The sequence below is a fragment of the Camellia sinensis genome, chromosome 2 (assembly GCF_055761805.1).
Source record: "Camellia sinensis isolate YWXY chromosome 2, ASM5576180v1, whole genome shotgun sequence".
Classification (NCBI taxonomy): domain Eukaryota; kingdom Viridiplantae; phylum Streptophyta; class Magnoliopsida; order Ericales; family Theaceae; genus Camellia; species Camellia sinensis.
Window position 1 is genome coordinate 46,935,586 of NC_138962.1, and position 22,989 is coordinate 46,958,574.

At 33.4% G+C, this 22,989-nt stretch overlaps 2 protein-coding genes and 1 pseudogene across 8 annotated transcripts; 1 reads left to right on the plus strand and 2 right to left on the minus strand.

The window, feature by feature from the left end:
* Positions 1-813: 813 nt before the first annotated feature.
* LOC114278257 (GATA transcription factor 28) lies at positions 814-8,947 on the minus strand. 7 transcript variants are annotated; one of them, XR_014350814.1, is made up of 9 exons: positions 8,674-8,947; positions 8,140-8,508; positions 7,042-7,125; positions 6,827-6,960; positions 5,845-5,958; positions 4,393-4,509; positions 1,278-1,349; positions 1,086-1,180; positions 814-913 (listed from the first exon to the last, which is right to left on the minus strand). XR_014350814.1 is itself a non-coding variant. In XM_028220269.2 (9 exons), the coding sequence occupies exons 2-9, from the start codon at positions 8,506-8,508 to the stop codon at positions 901-903; spliced, it is 987 nt and encodes a 328-aa protein (XP_028076070.2). In that variant the 5' UTR covers positions 8,674-8,947; the 3' UTR covers positions 814-900. The 7 variants fall into 7 exon arrangements, 3 of the variants coding, with proteins under 3 accessions (XP_028076070.2, XP_028076069.2, XP_028076068.2); XR_014350807.1 differs by having other exon boundaries at positions 8,140-8,540; positions 8,674-8,917; XM_028220269.2 differs by having other exon boundaries at positions 4,404-4,509.
* On the plus strand, positions 8,856-16,321 carry LOC145813537 (putative UDP-rhamnose:rhamnosyltransferase 1 pseudogene; annotated as a pseudogene).
* A 378-nt stretch (positions 16,322-16,699) lies between these two features.
* On the minus strand, positions 16,700-21,063 carry LOC114278258 (Inositol monophosphatase family protein). Its single transcript, XM_028220270.2, has 3 exons — positions 20,409-21,063; positions 18,373-18,769; positions 16,700-17,561 (listed from the first exon to the last, which is right to left on the minus strand). Exons 1-3 carry the CDS (start codon positions 20,814-20,816, stop codon positions 17,161-17,163), a joined length of 1,206 nt encoding a protein of 401 aa, XP_028076071.2. The 5' UTR covers positions 20,817-21,063; the 3' UTR covers positions 16,700-17,160.
* Positions 21,064-22,989: the final 1,926 nt, after the last annotated feature.

Sequence of the window (22,989 nt, forward strand, 5' to 3'; positions counted from 1 at the left end):
GAAGAGTGTTGTTAAATGGTGGTAGAGTGGTGAAAAGGTGCTGTGAAATGGCAGTGGGTGGCAGGAGGGTCTTGTTTTGTGGTGGTGCATGGCAAAAGGGTGTTGTGGAATGGTATTGTGGTGGCGTACGGTGTTGTTTTTGTGATGGTGGAATGGCCAGTAAATGAGATCTATGGTGGTTTATATGTTGAAGAGGAAGAAGATGGGGAAAACAAAAAGAAAAGTGAAAAATCCATTTTGCCCTCGAAACATAGTCATCTGTCGTTCACACGATCAATTTCTATCAAAAAACTGAGTGCCATTGGTTGTCCTTAATTGACACAAATTTTTAAATTTAACGTCAAATGTATTACAATTAAAAATCAAAGACCAAATTGACACAAGCCGTAAACTTCCAGAACTAACAATATAATTTGTCAATTTTTTTTATCTCATTATTCACAAAAAAAATAAAATAAAAAAATGATATCATGATATTAAATATCATGTTAATAAGGCTACACTCACCATATTTTTACATGATATATAATGTGTGACATACACAATAGTTGTTATAAATTAATGGTATCCATACAAATCTCATTCATATTTAAATTCATATTCATATTTAACCATTCATAGTTAAGCATGCTAAACAAAAAATTGTACAAAAATATGATACACATAAAATTAAATTTTTTTTTTTTAAACAAGTTTTTTTTTTTGGTTGTTGATAAATCTTTTTTTTTTTTTGGGAACAATTTTAATGGTGTCAATTTATGAAAACCTCTCATGTTTTATATAGTAGTACATAATTCTTAAAAAAGAAATGCATAGTTCAGTGGGTTCAATTGAACCCTTTACTTCATGCATAGCTCCACCCATGTGTACAAGTTCCCAAAATAATATTACATGTCCCAATCAAGCTCCATACCTATCATGGATAAAAGACCAATACAAAGTTACCAAAAAAAGCTTATGTATCAATCGAAGGACTCGATTATATGTACAAGGCTATCTAAAAAATCTGAGTTATTACATAGAAATTTCCCACTTATTTGACAGCTGGCGTTGCATTACTGCAAGGAAAGTAACTTGTTACTTACCGTTCACCATTAACAGCAGGGTTATCACCATTAGTAGAATTCAAGATGTCAGCTGCAGAGGTTATGGCATCCGAGTCATTAGCTTCACCCTCACTCTGTAACATATCCATGAGAAAAGGAAAAATGCAAAGAAATCAAATCACCCTGCACAAATTTCACCAAGGACTAACAACCATTGGAAAAAGTGCATACCTGTTCAGTAGCCTTTACAGTAGGATCCTGGATTCCTCCTGCTGGAACCTTCGAAAGGTCTCTTAAAACTCCCTGCAAAAGTCGAGTTTTATGAATGAGATGATTGAAAATAAGTAATGATGTACCAGCTTCAAATGAATTTCAAAATTGCCATGTGGTAGTAGGTTTTAGAGAGGGGTTCCTATGGGCTGTTGTTAAGACGGAGATAATATCAAAATAATTAGAATCCCAATGCTCTTCTCACATATTCCTAATCATTTTACACAGATATATTGAGGTCATTAGCATGCAAGGATATGTCCAAGATAGGAATGGAAAGCATCACGGACCCAATATTTAATCTAAAGCATTAATGCTCTATTTGGCCATTCCTTAGACTCTCTTATAGAATGACCATTCCCTTATAATGGTGAATGATAATTCTATTTCAATGCATTTTTCATTATTTCTTTTGGCAAACCAAACATAGGAAGGAATGAATACTTTAATGGAATAATCATTCCATTCCACTCCATTCCAGTGAACCAAAAACTACCTAATTGCTTCATTCATCTCAATATGTATGTCTAAGCTGGCATCCACAAGAATAAAATAAATTCAATGGGGAAGTAAGGAATTCATAAGTGTGATCTTAACGGGCTGGTGGGAGTGGGTAACATGGCCAGGGGAAGTTGCATCAAGTTCGGATTTACCAAACATAGTTCAGTAACCCTGTGTCATCCATATTTGGGTAATTGTTTCCTTTTTGTAATTGAAAATAGCCACACCTGTGCATTTAGATGTGCTGTATTCTCAGTTTAAAAAGAGGCACTAGCTCTGTTTGGTAGAACTGTGGGAAAGTACTTATAGCTTATGCCTTAACAGCTTATACCTTATAACTATGAACATAAGCTGATTTCTGACTTACAAATTAAGCATCTCCTGCACCACTCAAAGAATAAGCTGATTTCTGACTTACAAAAAGCTATAAGCTGCATTGTTAAGCTAAACCAAACACATCAAAATAGCTTAAATTGAGTTGAAAACTGAAATAAGCATAGCTTTTAACACCAAACAGGCACACTACATAGGCAAACCGAAACAAGTACAATTGGTCAAAAGGCATGCCAGACCTTTCTTGAAATTTCTGAGCACTAAAGGATTTGAGTGTCTCTAATGGATTAAGACTGCACATATCAACAGAAAAACAAATGCCAAAAGTAGATGTTTTATACTTCTTGTTCTTGCATGAAATGAAAATTTCCATAAGCTAGGAGATCATGCAGGGTGGAATGGATTTGGGTCTCACCAGAAAACAAACTGATTTTTTTTTTTCTTCCAATTTTTCCAATTCATACTCTGGTAGAGAAATCAGAAGCTTCTATTGAGCCAGGAATGTGGAAATATACCTTTCTCAACAATATACAACAAATTAAAATCGGATGAAAACTCACTGAACATCCTAACCAATGACATGTTAGCGCATTAAGTAGCTCCCCGTTATGCTAGTACACCTTGTTTTAATTATTGTATATGAAACTGCGCAGTATAATGATCTTAAGTTTCTTTACAGCTTTGTTTTCTACTTTTCCCTTTCCTCTAATCACTATTCTCTCATCAGCAATGAATGACATAGCCACTACGCATTTGCACAAAATATATGTACTATAATATGATTTTATTCATAGATAAAAATTTTGTTTCTCGAAAATAAGTTAAAATAATTCAAAGTTTGGCCTAAAAAATTACAAAAGTTTTGTGACTCAATAGCTCTTTCCATTTGATGATCCAAGTGTTCCCAAGAGTCCAGAAAACAATAGGGCAAGACTATAAACGAAGAATACAAAATGCATCACTCTAACAAAACCTTCATCCATAAAGCTAAATAAACTATGCAGCAATAACTCCCTGCAACCTAAAGCATGGACCCAATATTAAATATAAAAGGAGAAATTATGTCCAAATTCCTAGATACAATCATCGAAACAAATTACACCTAAAAGATGAGTACAAGCTAAATGCATTCAACAATAACCTCTGATCAACTCAAACCAATACTTCAAAAAGTACATATATAACAGGGTAAACCCTCAAGTTTTAGCATTTTCTCAATTTGGCCCTTAAAAGTTTTTTTTCCCCACTTTTTTTTTTTTTTTTTTTTCCCCCTTTTGTTTTTAAATTTTCCCACTTTACGCCAACAGCTAACAGCTGTCCAATTTTGGACAAAAATGCCACATTGGCACATCATGGCATAATAACACATTATTCTACAAATCCAGGTAAATTACCAGTTTACTCCCTTAAGTTTCAGTGTTTTACTACTTTGGCCCTTTGAGTTTTTTTCACTTTGGTCCCTAATGTTTCCTAATTTGCTTCAACAGCCAACATCTATCCAAAATTGGATGAATGGCAGACACGTTGCCCCCAATTTAAAGCCCACACTTGATATCCCCCTCCTCTCACCCATATCTACTGAAATGGCAACCGGATTTGAGAAGGAGAGTTGTTGTTCAATTATGTTAGATGATATCAATTTGAATTGGCTATGGTGGTTTTGAGATGATGGTCATGGAAGTAAGGAGGTGGAGTTGAGTGGTGGATAGTGTTATTGTTCAGTTGTAGGTAATGGTAGATTGGCATTGAGGAAGGAGTAAGGGTTGTAGTGGTAGTATTGTGCCAGTGGAGGGGACCAAAGGTGGACGCAGTAGATGGGGTGATGGAGCAAATTAGGAAAAATTAGAAACACAAGGAACCGAAGTGAGAAAAAAGACTTTGAAGGGACAAAGTGAAAATACTAAAACTTCAGTGGGCAAAGCGTAATTTACCCAAATTGGTATAATGTGTTATTATGCCACATGGCTGCTTACATGGCCATTTTAATCCAAAATTAGATGAACATTAGATATTGGAGTAAACTGAGAAATTTTAAAACGTTAGGAACCAAAGAGAGTAGAAAAAACTATAAGCACCAAAGTGGGAAACGCTAAAACTTAAAAGAGGCAAATTTAATTTACCCAATATAAGATAACAAAGGGTAAAAATGATAATCACAAAAACAATGTCACACCCACAAGTATATGGAGCTTTAAATGTGCAGAGGATTAAAAATGTACAGGAAAATCATTCTTCAGCGTACCAAGTACCAACCTTGTTGGCCCACTTGAGCCCACATGCATTGCACAATGTCCTCGGGCCAGTTGGGCCACGCCGCATCATTGGAGTAGACTTTGAGCTAATACCACAATGTGTACAACTGTGCAGAAAATTAAACAACGATAAGTCTTAAAAAAATTGAGCACAATCTTATTTTCAACTCAGACCATATTGTTAAAAGAAGTTTTAAAGTATATGCAAAACAAATTAAAAATAATGTAGAGCAAGTATCTGTTGATAACAGGTTCATAAACATCATGCCAAAAGGGTCAAAGAAGTGGTAGGTGAGGGAAAATGGAGAGACAATGGAGGAGAAAGTACAAAGTCACTAATTCGAGTTAAAAAGAGAAAAGAAAAAGAACCTTTTTTTCTCATGAGTGATGAGGATACTGATAGACAATGCCATAAGCATATTCTACATACATACACTGGTAATTAATAAAGTAGGGACATGTGTCCACTATAGTGTCCCTGTTTGGGAGACACCTCAAGCTATGAAACACGGATACTTCAAAAATGGTGACATCCGTATCGAATACCAATAGTCCTTCAATACTCGCGAATACGTATCGGATACTTCTTAATCCATTTTTCATTAATTTTGGAGTATCGGATACTTAATTTTGAAGTATCAAATACTCTAAGTCATGTATTACTTCTTTTACGAAATTAGAATTGTACATAACATTATAATATAATATAATTGTAAGGATAGATACAAGAATATTTTTCTAATACTTTGTTTAGTTATTTGATAAGAAGAACATAGTGAATTTATAATACATAATTCTTAAAGGTTAGTACTTTGCATTATAAATTATAGTGTGGTTTCTCAACATTCTTTATCTTATGTGTAACTCATTACTAATAATTTAAAAGGAAAAAAAATTACAAACGTATTCTAACCATATCCGTATCCTATTTTTTTAAGTTTTGTCATATTACCGTATCCGTATCGTATCGTATCCGTTGTTAGTATCCGTATCCATATCCATGCTTCCTAGACCTCAAGCCTCTCTCTCTCTCTCTCTCTCTCTCTCTCACATACACACACACACACACATACACATACACATACACATACACATACACACATGCACACATCATATAAAACCAAGCTAGTGGTTGACACCCAATAATCCATTTGAGCGGTAGCACCAATGTGGACCTTTTTATGCACAACATGATGAGATCATAATGGCACCCTTTCTTTCTTTCTTTCTTTTCTTTTTGACGAGTAAAGACGTCACAGAGACTGGACTATATACAGACGTCACAGAGACTTGCCACACAACACCCTCATGGCAAGTTCTCCATACTAGTGATCATGCCTTCGTGAGCTACATTCTCAAAGGCAGAAGATGGAAAGAGAAGGAACCCCAGATCCTTTCAGGAGGGAAAAACAATATAAAAAGTAAATCAATTTGAGTCTCACAAAGTTTCTGGTTCCTCTTGAGCTGAACCCTGTGATGTAGTCCAAACTGAAGAAGAATGCACTTCATCTGAAACTGCCTTGGACGACGTAAACTGACCCTTTCGGCGCTGCATCCTGACAGAGTGACAGAGAACAACAAATGGGCAGAATGACAATCATTTTCTCAAATAAAAAGGCTGAGATATAAATGAGAAAAATATGAAATGAAAGAACTTCTACCTAAGTCTGTATGGTTTGAGCAAACCTACTTTGCATGCTTCGAAGGGACAAACCAAAACATTTAAACATACAGATTTTTTTTTTTTTTTTTGATAAATAACATTTAAACATACTGATATTAGCATTTGCTTTTAGTAGTTTATAACTTTATATAATTTTATGTTCCTTTGCCGCAAAAGTCTCAAGACAAACCATTATAGGAGCAAAGATTTCATTTAACTTTCTTTCCAGGCAGGTCAAAGTTTCTATTGCCCCAGTCAACAATAAATGTTCAATGAAAACACATTTTAATTTCATTTTATATGTACAACTATTCATATTACAGCTTATATTTACCTTTGTTATACTTAAATTTGATAATGCTATGACAATTCATGTTCTTTACATGTCAAATGACACACAATTTTCATGCCACACTTGCATGTCATTTTTTTCCCTTTCTATTAAGTACAATCTGATTGAAAAAAGAATCTACAGGGCATGTAGGATTTTCTCTTTTAAAAATAAATAATAAAAAAAAAACATGTCCATATTGTCCAGAATCATTTCATTAGCTCAATTCCTTCACTATCAAAGCAAAATTAAAAAATAAATTTGTAAATTCACACATTTAGAGAGAAAGACAAACATGGATAGAAGCATAATGAATCTACCAACAACATTGACCTCCTCCCTTTTGTCCACTCAAAGGAGAGTCCCAATCAACAAAAAAGACAACGAAGAACAAGAAGATAAGAACGGCTATTAAGATTCTACGAAATACCGGAGTGCAACTTCTTTTCGAACATTGTAACGGATTTTCTTGTCAAAACATCGTTCTTTCCTCTTCTCCCTGAACCGATTCAAAGAAGCAGCCCTTTGTGGTTGACTTGATCTTACAGGAAAATCACCTAAACCCTAAAAAAAAAAATTGCATATTAAAAAATGAAAACAAGCTCAAAAAAACACCAATACAACAGAAACATGATTATGTAGTACCCTCTGATTCAGTGGGGCCACCCCGACGGTTGGAATACCAGTGGGTACTTCATATCCACCCAACAATAACAAAACTGCCTGCACCTGTACAAATCAATCAAAACGAAACCTTGGGTCACTCACATTCTCCTTTCCAATGAATAAACACAAGATTCTACAATAAGTATTTCAATCCACAAAACAGAACAAATAATAAACATCCCCGAAATCAATCCAAAATAGACGACAAATTTTGAAGTAAACCAAAAATGGATGACTCTTCTACTTCATAACAACAAAATTTTCGAAAGCTGACAAAATTTCCCAAAACACATTATAAGTTTTAGGCAGAGCAGCATTAAATGCAAATACTTCCAAACACTACACCATTTCCAAGTTTGCAAAATATATATATATCTATTCTCTTATATAAAGCATTCACCCCATTTGGGGTGAACATTGTATCACTTCTTTTCTTTTTTTCAAAAATATCATCCACTTCCAATAACTGCCGAATTCACAACTGTTAAACAGTTTTTCTCATTCATCAAAAATTTTTTAAAACTGCTAATTGTTTTCCTCATTCTAAAGCTGTTAAACAATTTTTCTCATTTATTAGACTGTCCAAGAATTTAAATATATAATTGCAAACTCACCTACCGCTAGTATACATCTATCTATCTATACTATTATAAAGCAAAGGCCCAACTTCGTGTTTATGTCTCATTTTTTTGGTTTCCCAGAGTACCCTACAGCAATTAGGCCGCTAGTTATGCCCTAAATTCGGGTTTTTCTTTCTTTCTTTCTTTATATATATATATATATATATATTATCAAATCTCTCAACTTCTGATTTCAGACTTTGAATTCAATCATATAGTTTACAATCTTATTTTTTTTACATAAAATGATCATATCCCACGCATTGGGTGTGTCACCACTTCTATTATATATATAAAAAATAGTAAAACCAGAAAACTTTCCAAGCGCATACATACTTCAGAAAACTGACCTAATCTTTCAGGTGATAAAGCAATAAATACAGGTCAGTGCATAGGTAAATTAGTTTTAAAAAAAAAAAAAAACAAAAACAAAAATCCAGGGCTCTAAAAACCGCACCTTATCAGGCGAAACAGCGTCGAACACATAAACCTCGCCCTGAAACGAGAGGGTTAGCTGATCGGCGCCACCTCCTGCGGCGGCCGGAGCAATTTCAGAACCAGGAACGTACAAAGCATGGGGATGAACACCATCGACGCCGCCGTTCATCGCATCGCCGGCGCCGGCGACGGCGACGCTGCCAGCACCGACGGCAGCGTCGTGGAGAGAGTGAGCTTCGATTCGGATCTGAGGGTTGTCTATGGACTCACCACCCACAACTTCATCATCTTCTTCGTCTTCTTCGATCTGGTTCATCTGCTGTTGTTGTTGTTGCAGAATCGTGGGCTCAGTTCCGTACATGGAGGATTGGTGATTCGTCTCTGGCATCTGAAGTATTTACAACTCAGATAGAGACGAATCTATATCATACAATAAATTTATATATAGAGAGAAATAAAATTAAATAATTTAGAATTCAAAATCAACGCAAAAAGATTTGAAACATCAAGTAATGAACCCTAAAAACAAAAGAAGAAAAACAAAAGGTGTGACCTCAAAATTGAGTCTGGAAAAAAGCCCTAGAAATTATTGTTTTGTCTGTTGGAGAATTGAAAGTACTAAAAATGGGTGGGGGAGTGGAAGTGTGCGATTGGTGATTTGAGGTGGTTCAAGAAAGAGGAGGGGGCCAAGAATGATGGGGAAATGGACACGGATGAAGGAAAAAATTATGAGGGATGCCACTGGTTATCACTGGTTATTTGGATGATAAACGAACCACACAGTTTGAGTTGGACTCTGCTCGGTTTGTTAAAAATTTATATAAATTTGATTCGTTAAATAAATAAATTAAATTTAAATACATTTTATAATAGGAGATTTATTAGAAAATTATTTTTTAAGTATTTGTATTTCAATTGATTTATAAGATATTTTTGTATTTTAATAAATTTACTATTTAAACATTTAATCTATTAAATCATAATTCTCATATTTAAAGTGTTTTATAGACATTTTTATCTTTACAAATATTTTTTGAACGATTAGTAATTTAGTGATGTGAATATTTACATTGACAGTGTAAACATTCACAACGTAAATGTAAATATTATTAAGAGTATTTTAATAAGTATGTCACTCATAAAACTTAATGAAATATAAAAAAATAATGTAAACTAAATTAAATATAAGTAGATATTCTAAAATTCATTCAAATTATCAAATCAAGCTTCATCACCCCTGTCTGTAGGTTATTGAGAACTCTTTTCTTTTCCACGGGTTATATTTTATTTTATTTTTTAAAATGGAGGAAAAATTTTATTACAAAATCAATTAAAAATCATATCAATTTAATAGAATAATATCACAGTATCTCAAAAAGAGAAGAAACCACCGAAACATCTATAGAAGTGAAGAAAAAAAACCCACACAATTGAGGGAAACAAAAGCCCTCACAGGGAAGGAAAACAAAACTTCACAATAAATTAAAAATTAAGAAAATTAAATAAAAAAAAAAAAACAAATTCAAGTCGCCATCAAATTCATCCAAAACTCCATTACTTAGCAGCTTTTAAATTGGAATTTGAAGACCCCACCTCGCCGCAAGCTATAGTTTGAAGTAACTTCTTTTGAAATTTTAAAAACATACAATAAGTTTTACAAATTTGATATAATTATATTTGATTCTCTTAAAATTTTAATTTATGAGTCTTGATAACAAGTGTCCCTAGAACACAAGAAAAAAATAAAATATTTGTAGAACATAGTACATTTTGCACTAAATATGCTTTTATTGAAATCAATACACCACAGTTTTATATGTTTTCAAGAGATTTTTTACAAGCTTTCCAATAGTAAACAATGTCCATATGGCACTTGTTACCATTTAACTTAATTTATGTACACTTTATCTCATTTTTATTAGAAATTCGTTAGTCGTATAAATAAAAAAAATTGTGTTGTCATTTATTTTAAATTAAAATGTATATTTTACCTTTATGGTTCTTTGTGTCTTTATGTAATCTGTATTAGTTTTAATCTCTTTAACATTAACTAAAAAGAAAGTTTATGTAATTATATCAAAATTATAGAACTTAGTTGTATTTTTTTTTTCAAACTTCATGAAGGTAAGTGTAATTTGCTCTAGTTAAAAAAAGTTAAAAAGTTTTATCCTTCTATGTTCAGCTCGGCGAGGAGGACCAGGATTTTTTTTTTTTTATATAAAAAAAATCAATAAAAAAAGCCAAAAATATTGAATTTTTGGCTTATTTTGACTTTTAAAATTATTTTTTTTTTGGAAATTTTCAATTTTGTTCTACTTTTAGATTCATTTATATAAGAGAGCAAAAAAATAAAGAACTTTGACATGATTTTTTAAAAAAATTACTAAAAACAAAAAAAAAAAATCGAAGAAAGAAGTGACTAGACTAGCCAATAAGCTAACATTCCAAACACCCATGAACGTAGAAGAAGTAGAGCAACTCAAGGTAGAAATCAAACGACTCAGCAAGCACCTAGACGATGGCTTTTATGGGAATTTTAGAAAAAAAAATTACTCTAAAATTCGCATTAGAGTATTAACATCTTAAATTTAGGATAGTAACCTTTTTGTAACTGATTAAAAAAATAAAGACATGTAGAATTATGTACTTTTGTGAGGGTGTACATGAAATCCTTTTCGTTAAGACTAACTCAAGTGTTCACATATTATAATAGAATTGAAATATATTTATAAAGTTCTTAAATTTAGAAGCTAATTGACAACTTTATGTATAATATAATTTGACTTTTTAGAGATGGTAGTGAAAAAATTTACTATAGAACCATACATGAGATTTTTACTTTATACAACTCTTCGCTTAATTCTTTCGAAGTCATTGAATTCTTTTTCTCGTTTGAGAATCTCTTCATTTTCCACTTCATTCCGAAGAGTAGCTAGGACCAATTTAGTCACATTTTCATGTTGCAATTGAACACTTTCCATTTTTATTATTGATTCTTTTTAAGAAGAATATTATTTTCTATACTAAACATATAAAAATCTAATTGCAATCTTATAATAAGAACAACAAATCTTTCTCGATCAACCCCTTCGATTCTCTCATCTCATTTAGCAGTCAACTAGCATGTGGTGGCACAAAATATTTACCGTTGCTTCACGATTTCAAAAACACTGCACCACATACTAACAAAAAGCATTTTTTGTTATTAAAAACTGTGTAACTTTTATAGAGCTGCACCTACAATCATATCCAGGTAGAACTAATTCTAAGCAATTATTGTTTGAAAAATTATGATAAATTGCTTAATGTTTGAATAGGTTGTGAGCATATTGTAAATTGTTAATATATTAATGTATATAGAATACAATGTAGCTCATGTATAATATATTAATGTATACAGAATACAGCTAAGATAGTGTACGGGAAAGAAATATACCTTCTCGTATAATCCTGTTGACTAAGTTTGTGCTCATCCGTACGACGTTGCCTTATCACCTAAAAACACAAACGTGAGCTAGCCGGCGGGTGTGTGCCGAAAATCTCTCCGATGCCTAAGTCAGCAAACTTGACAAATAGACAAAGCTCTGTGAATTCAGAAAGCAAAGTTGTGTGTTACCTCCTCCAAGGTGATGTTTGTGAGCTTTTATAGGTTTTGAGTGGCACGATCCTAGTAGGACTTCTACTCCTCCATGTAGAGTCCTTCTAGGATTCATACTCCTGTAGGATAATGCTTATCCTTTAACACCCCCACTGCTTAAACCAAGTGGGATGGTTTTTATCATGGCCGAACTACCATACGACCGAGATAAAACTGGCTATGCCGAGCCACAGAGTAGGCCGAACTATCCTTAGTTTGGTTCTTCCTTTTACTCTTTCCTATCTCGGTTCTCTTCTGTTCAACCCATGGTGTGTTTAGACCGAGCTACCGAGTAGCAAGGTTTTGACCGTTCTAACCACAAAACATCATGACCGGACTATGACCGAGACCAGCCTAACTCCAAATTGCTTCCAGACCGAAGTAACTTTACAATTCTTGGGCCGGAGTAACTTTATCTCTCTTGGGCCGGAGTAACTTTACAATTCTTGGGCCATAAAGTCCATCTCATAGCTCGGCCTAATTTTTACCAAAAATTACCCTCTCAGATAGGATTTAGTTTGCTTTCGGTCTGTCAGTCTGCTTTCGGTCCCTTTTCATAATTATGTTTTGTGGCATGATGCTGTTTGTAACACAGAAGCTCTTACATAATGGAGACTCTCTATATGGTTTCAGATATATTGAAATACAGAGATTACTGTCTCAATATCCCTCTCTCAACTTATTTTACATAAATGATGACATTTTTAGAAATCGTGATTCTAAATAAAACTGAATCGCGCTTCACTAGGTAGGTTTGATTTGGTTGTTTCAAATTTAATAGAACCGTAGGTAGTAATTTGATCCTTAATTTCCTCCTAAACTGAGCCCAACCAAACCATACTCACCCAGTATTGCAAAAAAGCAAATTCATGAGTGGTTAGTTATGTGAATAGATCAACCCATTGCAGAACTGCATCCACTATGTTAGGTTGCTGGTATGAGTGGTCATTTGAATACTCACAATTTCTTCATGATCCAATATTTTACACATTACTTACTGCTGATACTAATCAAAACTGTGGATTTTGTAGGTCTCCCTGTTTGATTCTCCAATAGGATTAGGTAGGATAACTTATCCTGTAGAAGATATTTTAATCATTTTACATCAAAAATCCTATTCGAGGATATAAATTGTCCCACATATACAAAGTAAAAGGCTTTGGGGATAGAGTAATATTAAGAATTATAAAAAGAATATCATAAAATACTTTATAAATTTTTTTTCATCCTTTGATTAATGTGAAATATTTTATTATATGTGTAATCTAACGGTGAAGATTCTTCATCCGGATTACAAAATAACAAAATATGAAACAATGGAATAATTTTACCTCGATATAAAATAGTCCTATTCCTAATTCATCTATTTATCTGTGAATCGAATGTGTTTTCCTGTAGGGTTGAAAAGAAAAGGGAAAGGCTGCAAAACAAGCTAGGTTTATGAACAGTCCAGTCCGATTAGTTGAAGACTTGAAGTGGACAGTTTCATCATGAAACATGTTTAGTATACTAATGAGAAATGCTAATGATTACTCAATTAGCAATTTTTTCTCAATCTACATGTAAAAAAAGTATAAAAATGTGCAAAAAAAAATGTAAAAATTTGTGAAAAATGTGTTATAATTTTAACCATTTTGACATTTTTTTGCTCCTTAATGACGGCCCTATATATACACTGCAATTAGCATGAAACACATGCAAAATAACATCTAAAGTTGTTATGCCTACAGGACAGAGCTATAATATTTTAATATAAAACAGTATAAGGATTGTGAAACCACAAATAAAATGTGTTGGGTATTGTGCATTTCTATAGCTAAGATAGACACAATTTTCATGCAAAGAATGTGCTAATAAACTACTAAACAGAACTCAATGCTTCATTAAAAGGACTCGAAAGAAAAGAACGAACTCAACAGTATATCCACGGCTTCCAAACAATGTCATGTGATGATGTTTTCATGGGTAGCATTTGGTTAGTGCCTCTTTAACAGTGTATCAAATTTTTTATTAAGATCAAGTTTGGTTAACCTAAAAAAGTGCACTTATTTCATCTTTTTATCTTTTTTTGGGTCACATCAATTAGCATCTCCTCTTTACTTTTTCTACACATAATACAAAAAAAGTCAAAAAATACACTTATTTAGTCTTTTCAAACTTGGCCTAAATTTGAGTAAAAATTTCATTTGATATTAAGTGTTTCAATAGAAGTTTTTGAAATTTTTTCAGAATACCGGTCGACCGAGCAGACAACCGGATTGATGTCCAGCTAGTCAACCAGTCAATGTAAACTTTTCACAAATTTTTGCCTTAATGTGGTCATCCGGGGGATCGACTGGGCGAACGACTGGAAAGACGATCGGTGGGTCGACCAGTTAGTGTAATTTTTTCATAAATTTTTGCCTTGAGATAGTCATCCGAAAGACATCTGAAGAGACATCCAGAAGTGAAAATCAAATGGCTATGAACAGTGATTTAATGAAAAACACATTGATCCCCAGTTTGATGAAAAAAGAGTGAAATCTTGAATTTGATACCTATTTGATGAAACTGTTGAAGCAAGAAAATGAGTCATTTCTCACCAAATTCAAATTTGATGACAAAGTTTGGCTACAAAGAAAAAAGTGTACTTATTTCATCTTTTTATCTTTTTTGGGTCACATCAATCAACATCTCCTCTCTACTTTTTCTACACATAATACAAAAAAAATCAAAAAATACACTTATTTAGTCTTCCCAAATTAGGCCTTAATAACCATTGGAGATGATCTCACATGATACCACTCCTTGAGCTGTCCAAAAGTTTAGCAGAAAAAGGTATCCAAATATCATTCACTTTGCTTGATTTTAATTTTCAAAATTCACTTTCTAAAAAATTTTATTTTTTTGTTTTTTGTATTTTTTTTATTTTCACTATTTTTTTATAATATTTTAAGCAATTTTTTTATTTTTTAAACACACCTAACATAAATACACTTAAAAAATATAATATTTGTGAATTTTTTTTAAAAAAAATTCATTAAATAGCAAAAATATAAATAATAAAAAAAACAAAAATTTAATATATTTTTCATATTTTTGTGTATTTATTACTTTTTAAAAATATTTTTTCACAAATATTTTACTATTTAGATATATTTAAGTAAGGTACTTCTAAAAAAGTAAAAAAATTACTTAAAATTTTAATAATATTCACTAAAAACAAAAAAACACGAAAAATAAAAATTTAATTTCCAAAAAACTGAATTTAAAAAACTAAAACCAAATACACAGATTCGTTTCCACGCCAAGAAACATTCAGAGGCTACCGCTGATTCCTACAAATTTAGCAGACAAGATAGAGATGGTAGAGATCACATTGCCATCAGTTGAGAGTTTGCCAGAGGATTGCGAAGCCACTACCGACATTCAAGTTGAGCAAATACAGTATCTAAAGAAGGCCAACGATGAGTTACAAGCACCATTTGAAGAAATCCAGAATAAGCTTTTACCCGATTTCATACTACTCGACTTGCTAAGTTCGGCATAGGCTCGGCCTTCTTTAGCGCATACACAGCTGCCACATTAGCATACTGACGAGCTCCAGTCCCACACCAGACGAACAAGAGCAGAACAGTTCACGAATCGGCCAGATTGGTTTACTTTCCCTTCTCTTGTTACTCACCAAGAATATTCCAAAATTGGAACTTTCCCGACAAGTCCAGGATGTCGAGTGGCCAAAGACTGGCCAAGACTGTCGAAGGATGTGACTTCATTGCTGTCCGAACCTGCAAAGAGTTCGAGGGGGAAAATCTAGACCTCCTCAAAGAACTCTACGAAAAACCGGTTTTACCCATTGGTTTACTCTCACCAACTTTTGAGCAGAACAGAACTAGCAATGAATCACAATGTCTGCTACTTTTGAATGGTTGGATAAACAAAAACCGAAGTCTGTTGTTTTCGTGGGATTGGAAGCGAGTATAAGATGCCCATTGAGCAAATCCATGAGTTGGCATACGGGCTCGAGCTGTCAAACCTTCCTTTCATATGGATTCTTAGGAAACCAGAAGGAGTGGATAGCTTGAGCTTTCTGCCTCCTGGTTTTTCAACTCAAACCTCTGATAGGAGCGTGGTTAGGCTTGGATGGGCGCCACATCGGGAGATACTAGCTCACCGTGCCATTGGGGGATGCCTCTTCCATTCCGGGTGGGGTTCAATCATCGAGTCTCTCGGTTTTGGACATCCACCAATCATCATGCCTATGATAGGAGACCAATGTCTGAATGCTAAGCTGTTGATGGAAAAGGGAGTTGGATATGAGGTCCCGAGGAATGAAGATGGTTCTTTCAATCGAGAATCGAGATGCAGTTGCCGAGTCAATTAGACTAGTGATGGTAGAGCAAGAGGGAGAACCTCTACAAGCGAAGGCTGCTCAAATGCAAACTGTTTTTTTTCATACCAGGATCTGCATGACAAGTATGTAAACAAGTTCATCAACTATTTAGGCAATTTTGTAAAGAAAGAACATCGAATATTATCAGTGGAACAGAAACAAGAGACATTGCCTAAACTGACGGTATGGTGATGAAATATTGTGAATCGACAGTCTTACACAATAAAAACATGAATAAGAAACATGCAGATGTTTAGTTTTGATTGATAGAGATGGATGTAAAACCTTTTATTCAGTATTTATGGAGCAAGAATGCATAGCAAAGAAAACCAATAATATGAAACAATATGCACACTGAAAAAATGGATGTAATTATTAGACTAACAAGAAAATATTTCGGAGAAGTACTACTTTTCCATTGTAAAAACCCACCTAATTATTCATCCGTAGTACTTTCCTAGCGAGCTCCCAGAGTTCAATTTGCCAGCACTGGATAAAGTTAGTAAGTCGTAACTCATAGTAGGTATCCATTAAATATGCATTTAAAAAGAAGAGAATGAAGAAAGGTCATTTGTGGTACACCATAAAACAATTTTTAGCTGTGATCTAACAATTTATACAGGCAAACAGAATACACTGAGAACATATTGTTCACAATTTAAACATAAAGAAGGAAGACTAACACACACACACACTCACAAAACAAAAAAGGAATAAAATAATATACATTGCCTTCTCGCATTTCATGCCCAAAATTCTCATACTCCATTTGGTTCCCACAGAAGTTGAGAAAAAGAAGAGAACAATCACATAACCATTTGGGGCATGATTCACCACATGTGAATTTGCAATACTTAACCTTTGAGACTATGTTTGGATCATGGATTTAGATAGGGGTTTGGAAAAGGAAAGTAAAAGGTGAGGAAAACGTGAATGAAATATAAGATTAAAGAGAAAATTCCGTTCCCCTAGCCTTTTCCTTTCCATTCTTAAATCCCTATTCAAATCCACGATCCAAACACAGACTGAAATTAAACTTCATACCCAGGATTTACTTTCTGTTGAACGTCTCCATAACTCTCTAACTCTTCCATATCCTCTGAACTCCCCAAAAACAAAGGAAGTCTTTGATGGAGCTTGACTGGCTGAAGTGATAAGATTCTACCTTTACCATCAGAACCTCTACCCCCAGCATGCTCTACAAGAAAACTAAGAGGGTTTGCCTCGTAGACCAAACGAAGATGGTTCCTTGGATTCATTGCCACTCCACCATACATGAGAGTCCGATGGAAATCAGCAACAAGAGAGCATATGTAACGGGCTGAATACTTCTTAGGGTATCTACCTTTGCCTTGTCTCACGGTGTCAATATATCTCCTTAAACCTTCGGGCCAGTCAAAATAACGTGCATCATTTACAGAGTAGATTTGTCCTGACATAACAATGAAGCCATCATGAGTCAGATCTAAATGATTTTACATTGATTTTTTCAGATTTCATTTTTTTATTTAACAACCATCATCTGAAAATACTAATTGTGGTATAATGCCGGAAATTCTATTGTAGTTCCTTCCTTAACATGAAATATACAATATGTTTTCTCATACATGGAGGTGCATGAAAATAGTATCATCCTAGTCAAAAAGGGAATAGAGACGACCCCTAGGAGACCCTCAGTGGTTGTTTTTGGATCATGAATTTAGGTAGAGATTTGGAAAGAGAAAGAGAAAGGAAAAGGAAACAGGGAGGGAATTGTGAATAGGTGAGTGAAATGAAGAAAACAAATAGCTTATTATATTTCATTCACATTTCCCTCCCCTTTCCCTTTTCCTTTTCCTTTTCCTTTCCAAATCCCTACACAAGCCCATGATCCAAACACAACCTTAGTGGGCTTAGGTATCATTTCCTCAATAAAGCAACTCAAGTTTGAGTCTCCTTAACTTACTGTATATAAAAAAGGAAATCGATGACATTGGTATATACTATATAGGTCTCTAGGGAAGTGAAACCCAAAAATTGAGTCCAGCAGTAGCATCCATCACATAATAATCAATCCAGTCAAAACATTGTAATATTTTAAATTTAAGCTGGATTGTCAATAGTTCATCAAAAAGTTAGCACATAGGAAAAGGGGAAAGCAATATATTTTCTTTTTTCTTTTCATAACATCAGTCATATTATTAAATATACAACGATTTTCAAACATGCCACTATATTTAAGTATTAAAATTTAAATATATTACCTCGAGGAGGAATTTTAATGCTTGGATGTGTGAGAATAAAGTCTCCTGTTGAGTGGTCCAGTGTGAATGCATGTGTTCCCGAACCAAAGCTGGTGCAGAGTATTGTGGCTGATGAATAGAGAACATAGCCAGCAGCTACAAGCCTATTGCCACTCTGGAGTGAATTCAGTGATGCCTTCTCCTCCACAGGCAGATGATCTAGTTCTACAAGGCGGTTATAAATTCCAAAAATTGTTCCAGTGGGAATAGAAGCATCTATATTCCGGGAACCATCTAGAGGATCTGTCACCACCACAAATGGGCCACCATCAGATAACCAGATTGGTGCATCATCTTCTTCAGAAGCCATAACTGCGACTTTACCAGAATTTCGCAAAGACGACAGAATGATCTCATTCTGCACACGAAACTAGGGCCAATCAGAATAAGTTTTATTGCAATCGAGTCATTAGTTGAGAGGGGAGAGTACCCAGATGCATTGGAGACAACCATAGAGAGGTTGTCGAGTGGAGGTGCGATATTTGTTGTAAAATAAGAAATTCATTCAAATAAAATACGAGAGAAATCCTTTTCAGAGTTAACTATCATCATAAATCAAAAAAACAAAAATCATAAAGGGCCCATTCATCACCAACTATCTGACCACATACTGAGGATTCATCACTCACAATCATTAGATATGATTGAATACCCTGAGAAAAGGGTCCAGGGTATGCGTAATGGCAATGCTAGATGCTCACAGAGTTGACAATGGGTGGGATAACACATCATCAATGTCAGGATGGACTCCAAACCTGTAAATGACTTCATTAATAATTGGAAGGTCTACCTAAAAGTGGAAAGCACACTTAGGTTCTCGCAGTTTGTATCCAGTTCAAGAGATATTACTGCAAGTTTTACTTCGAAGCTTATCCAAGTTAAATCCATATTCCTACCCTAACACATTACAAAAGTTCAATCAAAATCTCGACAGCATAGCAGCAAGTATATAATAAACAGATTGAACAAAGAATATCTACTTAAAATTCCAAAATAGTGTGCAGTCAACATTCACTTCTACTGAATTCTGTAATGGTTGAAAGGTTGAAGTTGTTGAATTGCACCCACTTTGAATGATAACTTTTCAAGACTAATCCAAACGTCAAAGTTGTGCATTACCACACTACAAATAACAAATAAATCAACTAAAGTGAAAGCTTTTAAAGGCGCTTGTTTCGCAGCTTCAAATCAAACATCTAAGCTTATCATTCATGTTTCCTATAAGGGAACCCAACACAACAACTTATATATTTACTTTCACCAGTAATGATAGAGACCCCCACAAAACACAACTCCACAATACCAAAATGATCTGAACCATTCATGTCACTGTTAGAGATAGAAAATAAAAGGCCCCAAACATTTTCCTTACTTTCACCCTACGAGTACGGGTACGGGTACGTCGATACGGTAAAATTCAAAAAAAATAGGGTTAGGGTACGGGTACGGCTTGGTACGCTTGTAAAAAAATATTTATTTTTAATTTATAGTAATGTAAAAATTAATTAAATGGTTTAATTTATTAAGATTTAACCTATAATTAATATTTAATGCCAAATGTAAAGGTATAAATCAAAATTAAATGTCAATATATCTTACAAACCATAGTTTAATTTTAAAAACATGGTAAGTATAAAATTAAAAATAAAAAAGAAGTCTAGTTGAAGGAGTTTTATCTTTATAGTACGAGAAAATATTGTTTCAACTGAGATACGGTACGGCTTGGGTATATAGTAAGTACGTCTGGTCCGCAAAAAATTAAGAAGAAAAAATTTAGATGCGTGTTTCGTGTACCCGGTCCGTATGCGAAAGTACCATACGAGGTACCATACGCCGGTAAGTATCCGGTATGGATACAGCATGTTTTTCGAAGTACCATAGTTCATAGCTTTCACCACATACAAGAACTTTCACTAGGGCTATAATGTGAATAATCCTACAAGTAGAGTGCTATACATACAACAAGTCAATCACAAAGTGTGTAATAGGAAACAGACCGAGACGATGTCGAGTGGCTTAGGAGCATCTCTGTCTGACCCACTGACACTGCTGGCGCCACCGGATTGTTTTCCGAGACTCGAATTGAAAGGAGAAGCCACAAGAGCTGCAATTCTCTTTGCAGCATACTGTAAATGAGCAAACAACACCACCAAGTCATCACTCACATCTACCCCTGCCTTACCCACATACTCCATCAGAGTACAAAACCCACTTTCACCACCACTACCCATTTGGGAACTAACCCTAAACCCTCCAATAGAAGAAGCCATTCTTGGTCTACAGAGATCTTTACTTCGTCCCACAAAAAACTGTTTCTTTGGCGGGAAAATATTCGAGTTTATCCGGGAATTTGGGGGAAAATTGAAGTTAATTGAACTTGAGAGTGTAATGGTTGATGGCATCATAGGTTTCGCAGAGTTTAGATGATGAGATGAGTGGGGTTGATTGGATGTCTGGTGGTGGCCGCCAATGGTGTCATCTGAGACGGATGAGGGTTTATTTTCCCGGGAAAAAATCAAAGAAAGGAAAGGAAAATTGTGGATTTGAAAAGAAAATGGTATTGGATTGGTTGTCTCGTTGAAGTGAGGATGACAGAAGCTTTCAACGGATAGCACTGATCTTTTCGGATTTCATACGCTGAACCCAAAAATAAATAAATATAAAAACATTTTATAATGACTTTTTATTTTTTTATTTTTTTAACTAAAATAGTGAGATCTCAAAACAGGCCTAAATCACACGGTTTTGATATGATTTTCTTAATAAGCAATTTTATTTTGGATTTAAAATCTGTAATTTCTTGGATTTATTTGGATTTAAAATCTGTTATTTCTTGGATTTAAATCTGTAATAACTATTGAAATTGAAAAAAAAAAAATCACTATTAAATATAAATAAATAAATAACTCATAAATGAGTTTGACTCAAACTAGACTACAAATCATAATGTTTGGCCTATTTTTTAATAAATTACCATTTACAATTTGTAATAACATCATCACTCCCCATTGGAGAAATTTAATCACATTCTAAAAAAGTTAAGATTTTTTTATAATAAATGTTATAGTTATTTGTGATGTGTGCTATAATGTTTTGTAATAAAGTTATGAATAGAAAATTTATGATGTGCACTCTAAAATTAAGAATGATAATATTATAACATTTTGTGATTTTTATTGTGACACTTTGAGATTTTGTTATGACATTTTTCAGTAAAAATAAATTATGACTTTTATAGTGAAAAAGTTATGACATTTATAGTGAAAAAGTTATGACATTTTAAGTTTAAATTATGAAATTTTGTAAAAAAATTATGAAAGACATACCATATGCACCTCTTTGAAGGTGCACATTGTAACTTCTCTCCTCACTATAACACATATATAATTTAGATAATCTCGAAACTCTTAAATATTGGATAGTCCCTCTAATTTGGTATATTGACAATGACTGATTTATTTATATTTGTTTGACAAAGAGAAATAATTCATTTGTAAGAAAATAAACATATGTACAAAGTATTAACTCCAAATTACACAATGATTGCTGGAATAATATTTTATTAACAATTTAATTGCTTATAATATTTTTATGAGGAACTTGTTGTGACAATAGATTGCAATAATTCATGGTTTAAAATTGATTTGAAACCCATTAAATTAGTTCCGTCTGATTTGCTTATATGATTTTTTTAATTCAAAAAAAAAAGGAAAGATTTTTATTGCTGTTTGGTTAGATTTCAAATTTTATAGAATCTTAAATAGCAGTTCGTCCCTTAACTTCCTTTTAAATTAATTATTTTGAAAATTAATTATTTTAGTTGACATTTTAACTTTTACATGTAAAAAAAAAAAGTAAATAAAAGAATTATAATTTTTTAAAAACTTTTTATTTATTTTAATATCAAAAATGATTGAGGCCTCGAATTTGAGGCTTGAATTTGCCTCGAAAGCATTTTTTTTTTCTTTTCTTTTCTTTTCTTCCAAAGCTGTTTTAGTTTGGTTTTTTTCTTTTAATTTTTTTTCTCTCTTTTCTTTACAGGGGTGATTATGTATAAGGGTGTTCTAAAAAATTAGACATTTTATAAGTGAGTTGGGTTGGACTGATTGGGTAATAAAATTAACTGATTAATTTTTTTTTAATTTAATTTAATTTTATTTGTTAGGCTGTGTTGGTTTTTTTTTTTTAATTTTTTTTTTAAAGGTAGTTATGTGTAGGGATGTGCCAAAAAACTAAACATCCTATACTAACTCATCGTACAAAATTATATGGAATTAACGAATTTTAACCAACAGTCTAATTGATCAGTCAGTTAAGGTGGACTGGTTAAGTGATAAAATTGACTGATTAGTTAAACTGTTGGTTAAATTTTATTAATTTCATATAATTTTATATGATGAGTTGGTAAGAAATGTATAATATTTTATATTAGACTTACAAAAAAAAAACTAACACAGCAGCCCCAAAAAAAAAAAACGCTATTCGAGCCAAATTCGAGGACTCGAATTCAAGGCCTCTATCACTATTGAATATCAAAAATGATTGAGGCCTCGAATTTGAGGCTCGAATTTGCCTCGA